Source organism: Excalfactoria chinensis, chromosome 1 (assembly GCF_039878825.1).
Source record: "Excalfactoria chinensis isolate bCotChi1 chromosome 1, bCotChi1.hap2, whole genome shotgun sequence".
NCBI lineage: Eukaryota > Metazoa > Chordata > Aves > Galliformes > Phasianidae > Excalfactoria > Excalfactoria chinensis.
The window spans coordinates 48,010,928-48,023,231 of record NC_092825.1 but is presented as its reverse complement, the minus strand read 5'-3'; the positions used below and the strand labels follow the sequence as shown (position 1 = coordinate 48,023,231).

At 54.4% G+C, this 12,304-nt stretch overlaps 1 protein-coding gene across 2 annotated transcripts; it reads right to left on the bottom strand.

Moving 5' to 3' along the window:
* Positions 1-1,200: 1,200 nt before the first annotated feature.
* Positions 1,201-12,159, bottom strand: CBX6 (chromobox 6). Of its 2 annotated transcripts, none has more exons than XM_072346699.1 (5): positions 12,027-12,159; positions 11,868-11,911; positions 11,715-11,780; positions 11,568-11,634; positions 1,201-5,318 (listed from the first exon to the last, which is right to left on the bottom strand). In XM_072346699.1, exons 1-5 carry the CDS (start codon positions 12,093-12,095, stop codon positions 4,344-4,346), a joined length of 1,221 nt encoding a protein of 406 aa, XP_072202800.1. In that variant the 5' UTR covers positions 12,096-12,159; the 3' UTR covers positions 1,201-4,343. The 2 variants fall into 2 exon arrangements, with proteins under 2 accessions (XP_072202800.1, XP_072202808.1); XM_072346707.1 differs by having other exon boundaries at positions 1,201-5,264.
* Between the last annotated feature and the right edge of the window lie 145 nt (positions 12,160-12,304).

The window sequence follows — 12,304 nt, the reverse complement described above, 5'->3', positions numbered from 1 at the left end:
TCCCTTCTCCCCACAACAGATGAATATGTGACCATCTCAGATGGGGAATACGGTGTACAACAGTACACCTCCTTGCTCTGAAATGTTAGGACAACATTAGGACAGCTCCAATAAGCTGAAGTGGAAGAACATGGTCCCGCTCAAGCAAAACCCTGTCGGAGCCCCACCTCCCCACAAAGAACCTGGAGAAGAGGGTGTACATCTCAACCTCGGCAAAGCCTGAGTGCATGGGGCAGCTCCTTCACCTGCCCTGAGGACGTGGTGACAATCAGCAATGGGACACATGGATGGGGCTGGGTTCTCTGTCCTGACATGGTGAATCCTGCAAGAAAACTGCCATTCCCTACCTGACACTGGGAGAATCATAGAGCAATCAAACGGCCTGGGTTGAAAAGGACCACAACGATCATCCAGTTTCAACCCCCTGCTATGTGCAGGGTCACCAACCAGCAGACCAGGCTGCCCAGAGCCACATCCAGCCTGGCCTTGAATGCCTCCAGGGATGGGGCATCCACAGCCTCCTTGGGCAACCTGTTCCAGTGCGTCACCACCCTCTGAGTGAAAAACTTCCTCCTGATATCTAATCTAAACCTCCCCTGTCTCAGTTTAAAAAGACCCTATGGAGGGGAGGTGCATCCCGTTCCCAAATGAGCTCACTGTGCTACATCCTGCTCTGACAAGGGGAAGGGAGAAGAGGCGGCCATCTGGCAGGAATGTCGCATGCTGACCCCAAATCTTAGCAGCTTGCTGTGCATGCAAAGAAAGTCAACTGTTTCCACGTGGTGGGCCAAGAGCAGCCGCTGCTGAGGGCTGCTTGGCCGGAAAAGCCATTTGGAGACTCCATCTTAACTCACAGAAGAGGAACGGGAGGGAAGGGAACCCCGACACGTGGGAGGCACGGGCGGAGGGGGCTGCAGACAGACGGGGTTCCTCCAACACGCAACTCGCCTTCTCCGCTCGGAGATCGCTGCCAGTCCCAGAATGCCTTTCCCTCCGGTTCAAGCAACCCAACACCACCCCAGACACACATGCTTCCATACTACAAAATACTCTTTTCTCTAAGGACCGCCTAATACCGCTACAGTTTGTGCAATCACCGCATTTATTATTCATTGTTAAACTCTCTCTCGCTCTCTCTCTCTCCCTGTAGAAACTTTTTTTTTTTAAGCTTTTCTCTGTTTTTTTTTTTTTTTTATGCAAAACTAATCATTTCACTTTTTCCACTCCATCATAAAATCTCCTCTAAAAACACGACGACAAGAGAACAAACATGGCACAGACACAGAGAATATCTCCCTGGTTTTGTTTTTGTTTTCCTAGGGTGTACGGGGAAGGGAAAGGGATACTTTCAAATGAACTCCTCCCCCTCAACCTCACGCCCTTTCCAAAGGGCACGGATGGATCTTTTTTTCCCCCGTCTCCATTCAAGAGCAAGGGCAAAAACTGAGGAGGAAGAGCGTAACCCACATAAATACGAAGGTCGGTTGGTCGGCCCCAAGCGGCGCGTCCACCCGAGGGCACTTGGAGACTTCCAGATAGCAGCCTGTACCTGGAAGCAGCACAGGATCTGTGTTCCAGATCCAGAGGTTCAGGGTTTGATTCCCACCTGGCGACGCGCCCGGGGAGCGACGCGTGGCGCAGGCGGTTGAGCTGTGTCTGCAAGCCGGATGGCACTCCTTTCATCCTCTGCAAAGAGGATCTACTGCACGAGTTTCCCCGCCACGACAGCACCCCTACCACGACCCACCGTGTGCTCTTCAGACGGTCCCCTTTGCTTGTCACTCCGGAGAAAGGCAAAACCCCTTTAACTACGCAGTTCCTGCCCCCCGCCCCCAAAGAACACTATATAAGAGACATTGGCGAAAAGAAGTCTGCCAAGCCAACGCACCTCGGCCACAACACATCGAGTTTCCTATTAAAGTTCCCTTTTATCTCCCACTTAAACGCTTTGATTTGTTTCAGAACCTCATTATCACAGAACAAAACACATCACCACATACACACCAAACAGCAACTAAACAACCTAAGGTGACAGGCCAGTTTGCATCAACCCCACAAAGCTCCTCTTATCCTGCAGCCTCCAAATTGTTGTGGTTTCTCATTGTTGTTGCTTAGAAGGGGGGGGAAACAAAAAGAGAAGCACCTCCTTGCTGCTTCCCTAAGAAAATGCTTTTCCCCAGAACTACAGACTGCTCATGCTTGAAGCAATGGATAGGCTATGCTCAAATAAGGGACCTTGGGTGTGCCAGGCACAGAAAGATGCAAAAGTAAAGACACAAAGAATACAGGCAGGTATTAATACAGACACGCACACGAGTCCAACACGTTATAGGAAGCCTTAGCTTGGGTGAATGGATCGGGGAAGTCTCTTTCTCCCTGCCCTGGCTTCAGCTGTGAATGCAGCCGCATCCCCAAAGCACCCACTGAGCTCTTAAGGGAAGAGAAAGGAAGAGGTGTGCCAAGGGTGGAGTTCACAGCACCCGGAGCCCCCTTGAACCCAACACAAATGCCATCCGCTACGAGGCATCACTGTGGGCAGGCAGTGAAGCTTTCACTGCACCGACTCAGGAGCTGCAATTAGGGAGGCTCTAATTACAATCGGCGGTCAGTTGGTCCTCCTGCCGCCCCAGTTCTCTCCCACAGACCGCCTCGCTGCTGCCCTCAGACCACAAAATGACAGCTCCAGGCAGGAGCACTGCCCAGGGCAGTCAGCTGCCAGCACCCTGTCCCTCATGCAGAAGCACCAAAGGGTCAGCTCCACTCGTGTTCACCCGCTCAGAGCACATCTGCAGGCCTCAGAGTGGGGAATTCTCTCCACCCTTTCCCACCTCTGCACCATAGATGTAGAAGTAAAACCCCCTGCCCCAATCCCAGCAGTGGGGACAGGGTTGGGAGGGGAGGCTCTCCCACAGGTTGATCCATCAGCACCTTTTCCTTGCCCTTACAGCCCAGCCACATGCAAGTAGAGAAGGGAGAGGAAGGAGTGGCATCTCACCACAACGCTTAGGGTGGTACGGAGATAAGCAAGCCAGAAGTGGCAGGTAGAGAAGAGAGCTCGTTTTGGGCATGAGAAGAGCACCAGAGAAAGAGCTGTGATCTCACTTGCTCTTACTTGCAAGGGCCAAGGAGAAGGAATGTCTGTATCAACCCAGAGGTGCTCTGAGAGAGAGCCAGCACACAGGCTTGCAATGTGAGAGTAATTTCTTGTTAGCACCTTTGGTGGCAGTTGTAAGGGGCCATTTCAGATCCTGGAAAAACAGAAGGGAATACTCCTTCCAGAACATCCTAGACAGAGAGGGCAACAGGAGAGATGAGAGGGAGCGGGAAGAGCACATCACCCACTTTAGCACCCATCCTTCCCTCTGAGGGAGCAAAACGGCTCAGGGGAAGCTTGCAGAGGAGGCAGGAGACCACTATCTCCTCCCAGACTGAAGGACGGGTGCTCCCACTCCCACCACAGAGGAACTGGAAGGGGTGGAGAAGGTACATTTGATGCCCTCTCCGCCAGCAAGTGCAAGTGATGAATGCCAGAAGGAAGGTTTGGCTGGAGGGAGGCTCCCTTTTTCTCCTATTCCACCTGCAGTGCTGAGCATGCTGGAAGATGCAGGGGAAGATGAGACACCAGGCTGCCTGAAAGTGACCATACAACTGCCAAGGTAGCACCGATAGTTGCAGGACCAGAGAAGCCACCATGGGATGTTTGCTGTGTGGGGCTCTCCCAGCCACCCCAGCTTTGTCGTGAGCACCTTGCAGCTATGACACTTCACCTCACACCCCTCTCCTCCTTGCGGGACATCTGGATCCACCACTGTGGCACAGAGATGGTGGATTCAGGCCACGGGCCAAGGAGGGTAAGGACGGTAGGATACAGGTCACAGCAGGGGAAAAATACAGGAATGGAAGAGACTGCGTGCACCTTGTGGGAGAAGGCTCAGGGATGTGGGCTCCAGCCCTCCTTCTACCCACCTCTTGAGGGTCTGGAGCTCCTCTTCAGTCAAAGATGGAAGGGGAAGGGTGGAGGAGCAGCCCCCTGCCACCCCACAGGCACACAGAAACACGCTCACCCCAAAGGCTCCACCGCCAGTTGGACACCACCACATTCAAGGACAAACAACCACTCTTCGGCCCCACCACGGCCCACCCTGCCTCCTGACTCCCCCCACTGCAACGCTCTGACCTCTGCACTGGATGGACCGAGCAGGAGAGGAAGAGGAGGAGGAAGGGTGGCCATGAGGGCAGAGGGACAGCGCAGGGGAGAAGGAGAGAACCAAGGACAGCCATTCACACCACGACTTCTCACAGGTAGAGCCCCCATGCCTCTGGAGCAGGGGCACCTGGCTGGCTCACTTGCTGCCACCTCCCCCGCCACCCGCCGCCGCCACCTTCTCAAAATCCTCCGCATTGCAGAACTCCTTGATGGTGACCGTGAGCAGGTTGCTGGTGACATCCGTGACCACCACGTTAGAGCAAGGGGACATCTCGGGACGCCAGTCGCTGGCCTCCAGCTCTGGGTCGGAAGAGGAAAGGGGCAAGGAGGGCGTCTGCCCCCCGCTGCAGCCTCTGGAGGGAGAACGCTTGCTTGTGGCAGCTGACTCAGGTGGGATGGAGAGATCAAGGACCTCTGACTCACGCCAGTCGGGAATGGCTGGGCTCAGGGTCTCGGGAAGCAGCTTCGGAGGGGAATCATCCGGGTCAGAGGAGGAGTGGGGCGCAGGCGATGGGCAGCCAGAGGAGCTGGAGCTGGGGGCATCGTATGGAGTGGAACCCATCATGAGCCCACAGGAGGCTGCCTGGGAGCCTTCGGCCTCCCCCTTGCCCTCCAGAGAGGGGGCGGGCGCAGCGGACGGCTTATTGTAAAGCGAGAAGCCGCCAAACTTCATGTGGCGGATCTGAGTGCGGAGGACGCTCTCACTGAACTTTTTGCTCTTACCAATGACGCGGTTTCGGGAAGGGATCTTGGGTCGAGCCAGGGCCCCAGACCCGCTGGCCGGCTTCCCACCTTTGTCAATGACTTTGAGGTTGAGGATGATGCGGCTGCGCTTGGGCTCACGGGGTTTCACCTTGCGGTTGATGATGCGGACGGTCTCCGAGAAGGGCGAGACGGGGGGACGGATGCCGGCCCCGCCACCCACACTTCCGCCATTCTGGGGGTCGGGACGGGGCAGGGGACGCCGGGACATGCGGTGGCATCGCCGGATGTCTTTCTTGAGCCGGTGCACGGCGGCGCTGGAGTGGAGCTTGGGAGATGAGGTGCTAGAACCAGGCTTGACAGAAAAGTGTACATCCCCAATGTGGAGGGCCTCCGCTTGGGCCCGAGCCTGCGGTGGTGGGGAGAGAGACAAAAACAGGGTCAGAGAGGTAGCCTAAGTGCAGCCAAATCTCAGGTCAGACGCTGCTCACCTCGCTCTCGCTGAAGAGAAATGCCACATCAAATCTATATCCACATTAATGACAACCATGAATCCACACCACCCTCCTACTGAATCTTGCTGGTGAGTCAAGACAGAAATCTGCCCCTCTGAGGCTGCTCCACAGAAGGGATGTGCCAGCTCATCACTCCCCCTACGTGCTCTCAGTGTCAGATCCAACAGTACGAGCTCCCAATTTCAGCACCCAACTCCCTGTTTCACCCCCAGATGGATGATGGTAGAGAGATGCCACCATCACGTGGTGACAAGCATGGTAAGGACTGCACGGGGAGATGGGGTGGAATATATGTGCAGTCTGGGACTATGGTCTATTGAGAGCTGTGGCACAGCCCCTATACAAGCAAAGGAGGGTTGTCCAGATCCTTTATGTACAGCTTTAATTACTCCCCTGTTGGCACATATTTCCCCAAAGAGAAAACTGCCAGGTTCCACCACATTACAAGCAATGGTTCCCAATGGTTGGTAACCTTTAGCACCAACAGTCTGGCCAGTGTTGAGTTAGCATCCTAAACTAAGTACCAGTCCCGAGTGAGGGGAGCTGCCCTGCATGCTCTGGGAACAAGAATGAGACAAGAGGGAGGCAAAGACAACTACATCCAGGTAGCTCCCACAACCAGACTCATCTGCACCACCAAACAGGGTGGATGTGGACCTTGAGGAACACAGAAGTGGGCGATGGTGATCTGATGAAGCTGTCTTAGATAAGAGCAAGAACTGCAGAGACCGGGAGCTTAGTTTTCAAACTGAGACCCGTGACCAAGTTGCTTAACCCTATCCTGCAGCGCAAACAAGGATGGCACTGCCTTGTCCTTTGGAACACCGTACTTCACCTGCAGCCCACTCCTCCCCCCAACAAAACCCCATCTCTATGCTTCTTAGTGGTTCCTTGAAGCAGAAGTAGCCCACACGATGGGGTGAGCCCCCTCTCCCATCATTACCCAGCTTGCATGCAGCTTCCTCCATCTCGTGGGCACAACAAGAACTGCAGTGCTACAGACAGCTGCTTTTCCTCCCCAACTTCTTTCTCCGATTGCCCCCTCACACAAGCCAAGATCTGGATGGCTGCCTGCCAGCTGAAAGCTTAAGTACTCCAACACCATCTCCTTTGTCACCCTGCAGCCTGTGCCTCCTACCGAAGGAACGCCTGGGGAAAAAAATGTTCTTGTCAAGACAGCAATCTAACAGATCTGAGCGAGGGGCCCAGGCAAACTTTCCTTCCACGCAATGAGCTCAGAGCCCTTTGCGCCTCGACTCCCACTGAGGGCCCAGCAAGAGTCGCAGAAGATCCTGAGCAAAAAGAGAACGGGGATGTGAAGACATTTTGTTCTTCCCTGGCTAACATCAGGTTACTTCCTACAGTACTACGTACATCCTGGCTTTAAAAGGACTGCGACCAAGAGGCCTTCATCCCCTGCTCTATGTGAAAATGCAGACCTAAGTCTCATCTGTGCCACACAGCTTCACACATCCCTCTGTGTCCTGACCAGGACAAAACATTAATAGAAGTGATACAGCCTCCCCTAACTCCCCAGTTTAAAGGAAGCAGTTACCAACAACCACAGTTGCTTTCTACACCCTGAATTCCTTGGTGGAGTTTCCCAGCAACTGGGGGAAAAGAAAAATGGTAATGCTGGGACAGTTGCTGCCTGGCCATTTCCAAAGTCCCACCAACATTCTCTGCCTGAGCTCATTAATCAGCCCCTGTCTTGCTTTGACTATAGAGACCTGTCTTTCTTTGGTGCTTGCAGACTAGTTAGCACAGACCAACGCGCATGGCTGGGATCTTCCCAGTGCACCAGAACCACCAGGTCTCCTTTGTTTGCTGTGTGTCTGTGTTTCCAGTTACTCCCCGCATTTGTAAAATACCAGTTTGGGTACTTTCTGAGCAGCCTACACAAACCACGGACTGCTTAGGCCAGGCTATCATGCAGCGGGGTGAGCCAGGCCCTCCCCAGGTGCTGTCCCCAGCGACCAGCCTCAGCGCTGGTCTCAATGAACAATATGCAGATACACAACTTACCTTCAGCTTGTTTTTCCAGGTAAGGTTTCAAGAAAAATAGTATCAAGACGCTCTATCTAAACCCAGCCCCCACCATCCTCTCACTTGCAAAGATCAGTGTTACTACTACAGGATCAGGTTTATTCAGGCATCAGCTATACAAACTCGAGCCTCTTCCTGAGGGGACAGCACATTTTTCAGGGCTGTAATTTCCTTCTCTGGCTTTCATCTTTAAGCGACTTGCACCTTCAGGTTGCAGAAGACTCAGCACTCAGGCTGGCAGCTCCCTGCTTCGGACCCATGACAATGACACACAAGAGCTGCACGAGCGTAAAGTCTTTAAAACCAAACCTATTTAAGCCTTTCAGCTGCATCACCGGTGAGTTACTCAGCTGAGAACTTCTCCAAATGGAAGCTACCTCTTGGGGTTTTGCTGTTCTCACCCGCAGGATTTGCTCACCACTGAAGAAATACTCAGCATGTACATAAGTAATTCGCTGCCTGCTTACAGCTCAGCCTACATCAGGAGCGGCTTCTGGAGGCTTGCTGCAGTGCTCTGTCACGGGAGCAAGGCAACCGCTTCCCTTCCCCCCCCCTCCCTTTTTGGGATCTGTATCACCTTTATTTAGCTTGTGTAGCTCTTTCCCATTGCCTCTGGGAACAAGTATTATCTCCCTTGTTCCCTACTATTTCTGAATAAATGTCCCTCGAGGCCCAGCACGCATATTTGTTCATTCATTCCCTGAACGCACTGAGGCACACAAGCACATGCACTGACACGTGCTTTGTGAACGCTTGCTTACCTGACTCGTATCAAAACCTTTGCAATCTGTAAGGGGAAGGGAGGTTTAAAAAAAAAAGGACCTTGCAAGGCAGCAGATTTCTAGTTAATTACTTCAGAATCGAGTGATTTTCAGTAGCACTGCTGCACCATAGCAGCGCTGCTCCCTCGTACATTACTGGTTCTGCTTTGTCTTTTATTCTCCACCTGCATTCCCACAGTCCTTGCTCCAACCAGCTCTTCTTTCCCCTTTTTGGCTGCCATTCTGCCTTTTTACTGCCCTTTTTTCTTCTACAGCTTTCCAAGTGACAAGGCAATGGCAAGCCAGTTCATAGCACAGCTCTCCCAAGAAACACCGCCATAAACTACAGCTTCCCTACTGGATAGGGGAACAAAATGCCACAAAGGGGAACAGACTGTTTTCAAACCGCCCGGGGATAATTTACGAACAGGGAGGAGATCAAAAGAAATTCAACTCCAGCTTCAGAGTTCAAGGAAGGGCGAAGTGACAGAACAACACGCTGCTCTGCCCCTCGGTCCCCTCTCACTCTGCTCTGTTACTTATTCCCCCATTAACCTTCTCCAGCCTTTTTTTTCCTTCCATGTATCTGCAGCCATCCCAAGGAGAAGCCTTTGCTAGCCACCCACTGAGCCTGGAGACTGGGCTCTGTTTCTTAATAGCACTCACTATACTTTATTAGATTAGTGGGTGAGCCTTGCGTTCCTCGCAGCAGAGTGCCGAGGGAAAAGCAAAACATAAAGAGCAAACCAAGCAGAGGGAGAGAGGAAGATCACTACAGTGTGCATGACAGGTCGATATCTCTTTCTAACCTTGCACAAGCAGTCCTCAAGGAAGCCTTCTGCAGACATCTAAGCATTGCAGCAAGAGCCTCATGTGCAGCACTGCCCGTTCTGAGCGCTCAGCACAAAGCTTACGGCATACCAGGAGCCTCCCAAGAATGACAGCCTCCCGCCAAGCCTGAGCTCAGTCAGCTGTGGGAAAGTTTGCCCCTAGCATGCAGAGGATCAAATCCCATTTCCTGCCCCCAAACTCTGCAGCTGAGGTTTGAAGGGGTGTCTCACGATGCCGGCCATCTTGATAGAGATATCACAAAGCCCGGCCTGTGACTTCCCTCGGCAGCCTGATGGAAAGGGCAAGTGTTAGGCAGCTCTCAGCAACAGCAGCCTGGCTCACAAAGGCAGCAGGTGGCTGAAGATGCAGCTTTTCAAAGCTTTTCCAAAGGGGCGGGCCTCTAACCTGCTGGAATGCGTTCTGCAAATCCCCCAGGGGTGCCTATCTGCAGCTTTTGACAGCTAATCCCTGGATAAACCTATCCCCATCTGCAAATCGAAACACCCCCGGGCCAGGGAACGGCGGCACGTGGGAGAACTTATTTCCATGCCCTACTAGAGATTCAGAAGCCCAAGTTTAAGCCCTGACACATATGGGACAGGACGAGGACAGGCGGGCCACCAAGGCGGCCCTAGGCCAGGCTCCTGCTTCAACGTCATTTCACCAGGCCTAATCTGTTCAGCTAGCAGATCAAAAAGAATATTGTTCTTACTGCCAACTTCAAAGACTCCCTCTGGGATGCAAGAATCAAATTTCTTCCCCTGCTTCTGAAATTCTCACTGGAAGCCAAGAACCAAAAATGCCGTCAGCGACGCATGAGGCAGAACAGCGCTGAGGGGCTGGCAAAGGCCAACCTTCAAGAAACGATGACCGTGATGCACATTGGTCTCAGCCATTCTGGTGGCAGCCATGCTGCTCGCCGTTTGCCTCAACAGAGCTGAGAAGCTGAGACAGAGCTGGTGGAGATTGAGTTACCTCCCGCCGCCTGGCCCAGGCCGTTATTTTTAGGGCAGGTTCTGAAGTAGCAGCAAGCAAAGCACCAGCGGTTGCACCAGCTCTGTCCCCACGCTGCAAAGGGAGCAGCAGAGTTCTGCCTGATCTAGGCTTCCCTCAGCTGGGCACCTTCAGGACAGCTCCACCCTCGTCGGAGCACTGCACCAGCTGCACAAACCTACAGGTTTTGGGGAACGTTTGAGAAGCTGGCAGAAGGAAGATGTGCTGCAGGAACGTGTCAGGGACGTGATTCAAAGGATGCTGTTGAATAATTCAGGTTCCAAGTTTAGAGGGGTTTAAAGAGCAAGGGGAGGAGGGATGAGAGGGTTTTGCTTTTTCCTTGCTTCTTTTTTTAATGGATTTTGTTGTTGTTTGAATGAGAATGAATCTATTGGCAATAGATTTTTCCACACTCCACAGAGAACCAAAAGAAAAGAAACTGATTATACACGGTAGTGTCAAAAGCACAGAATAAACAAAGGCAACACTTCCCTACCGCCGAACGATGTCAGGTGTTACAAATCCCAGCGCTTTTTAATTCAAGAGGAGAACTATTTTAAGCCGGTGGTTTCCCTTTCAGCTTTCCTTTGCATTGCTGGAAACCTAAACACCAGGGTTTCACTTAATGCATGACTGCCAGAAAAACCACCTAGCCCAGCTTCCCTGCACAATGATTACGAGGTGGCACCCATCAGTTGCATTTGTAGCTTTCAGGCTGCAGATGCAGAAAGCTGTTAGCAGAAAAACAGGCAGGGGACAGAGTAGGAGGGACTTTCAGGGGATTACCGTGTCCCTTGGGTTTTGCTTGGGGCATCAGCATGCGCCCATTCCTACATTTCCCCCATGTGTTTCAGGAAGCAGAGCTGACATCCTGCCCCTCTCGCTGCTCACTCGGTCCAAGCACTGGGCTAACTGGAGTGAAGCTCCTGCTGCTGCCAGGCAGAGGGGAGCGTTAACCCACTGGGGAAACACGCATAAAGGGATGAGGACTTGCTCTGAGCCACAGACGGAGCTGGTGATGGAGATACCTCACCGCACGGCTGTTCCATATGTTTGTATGGGATCAAAACTGCGATCTCCCTTACCTGTCTCAGTCATGCTGAGGTGCGCTGTCTGGGTTCACCTGAATCTGTGATACTCGTGGAAGGAGAAGGGAGCAAAGCACGGAGTTCTGCCTTCGGGCTAAGAAACCCACAGCGTACCCCAAGCTAACACGCTTCTTAGTTTAAAAAGGGAGTAAAATCGAGGGGTCGAGGGCTGCACTGGGACTGCTGGGACGACGGCGAGGGCTCTCCCGGAGCACCAAAGCACCGCTCCTTCCCCCAGTGCCTGCAGCTCACAGATGGAGCTCCCACAGCGAGCGGGGCGTGGGGAACGGCACGCCGAGGGAAGGGGCCACGAGGGGAGAGGCCGTGAGGGGGCCCCGCCGCCCCTGGCTCACGCCAAGCGCTGAGGGCACAGCGAGGGGCTGGATGCGCCGCGCTAGGCCGGAGGGATGTAAATAAGAGTTACCTTCAGCAGGAAAGTTTTGGGTTTCGGTCCTCTCTTCTTGGGCCCGTACAGCTCCCGCTCGCGCTCCCTGCGGGGAGGCAAAGCCAAGGGTTAGGGCTGTCCCGGGGGCCCTTCCCGCAGCCCCCCGCCGCCCGCCCGCTCACTCACTTCTGCTCGAAGGCGGCGATGAGGCGGGAGTCCAGGATGTTCTCCTCGGGCTCCCAGGTGCTGTACCTGCCGGGCGGCACCGCGGAGCGGGTCAGCGCGGGACTCGCCACCCCGCGGCCCGCCGCCCCCCCCCACCCGTCGCCCCGCACTCACTTGATGGCCCAGCCCTTCCATTTCACCAGGTACTCGATGCGGCCCTGTAAAACACACGGAGGAGACGCGGGGGTGAGATCGGACGAGGTGGGGGGAGCGGGAAGTCCTCCCCTCCCACCCGCCCCGGGCCGAGCCGGGCCGGCCGGCCGCCCCCCGCACCTTTCGGATGCGCCGCTTGATGATGGACTCGGCGGCGAAGACGCGCTCCCCCACTGCAGACAGCTCCATCTTGTGCGCCTCGGCGGCGGCGCCCGCAGCCCATAATAATCCCGCGCGCCCCGCCCCGCCCCGCCCCCCCGCCGGCTCGCGCGCGCCCGCGCCCGCGCGTGACCCTCTCCCCCCCCCCTCCCCTTCCTCAATATGGTGCGGAGGGGGACGTGGGGGGAGGCCCTTAAAGGGGCCGAGGCAAAGCGGGAGCAGGGCCCGCGCAGCCTTCG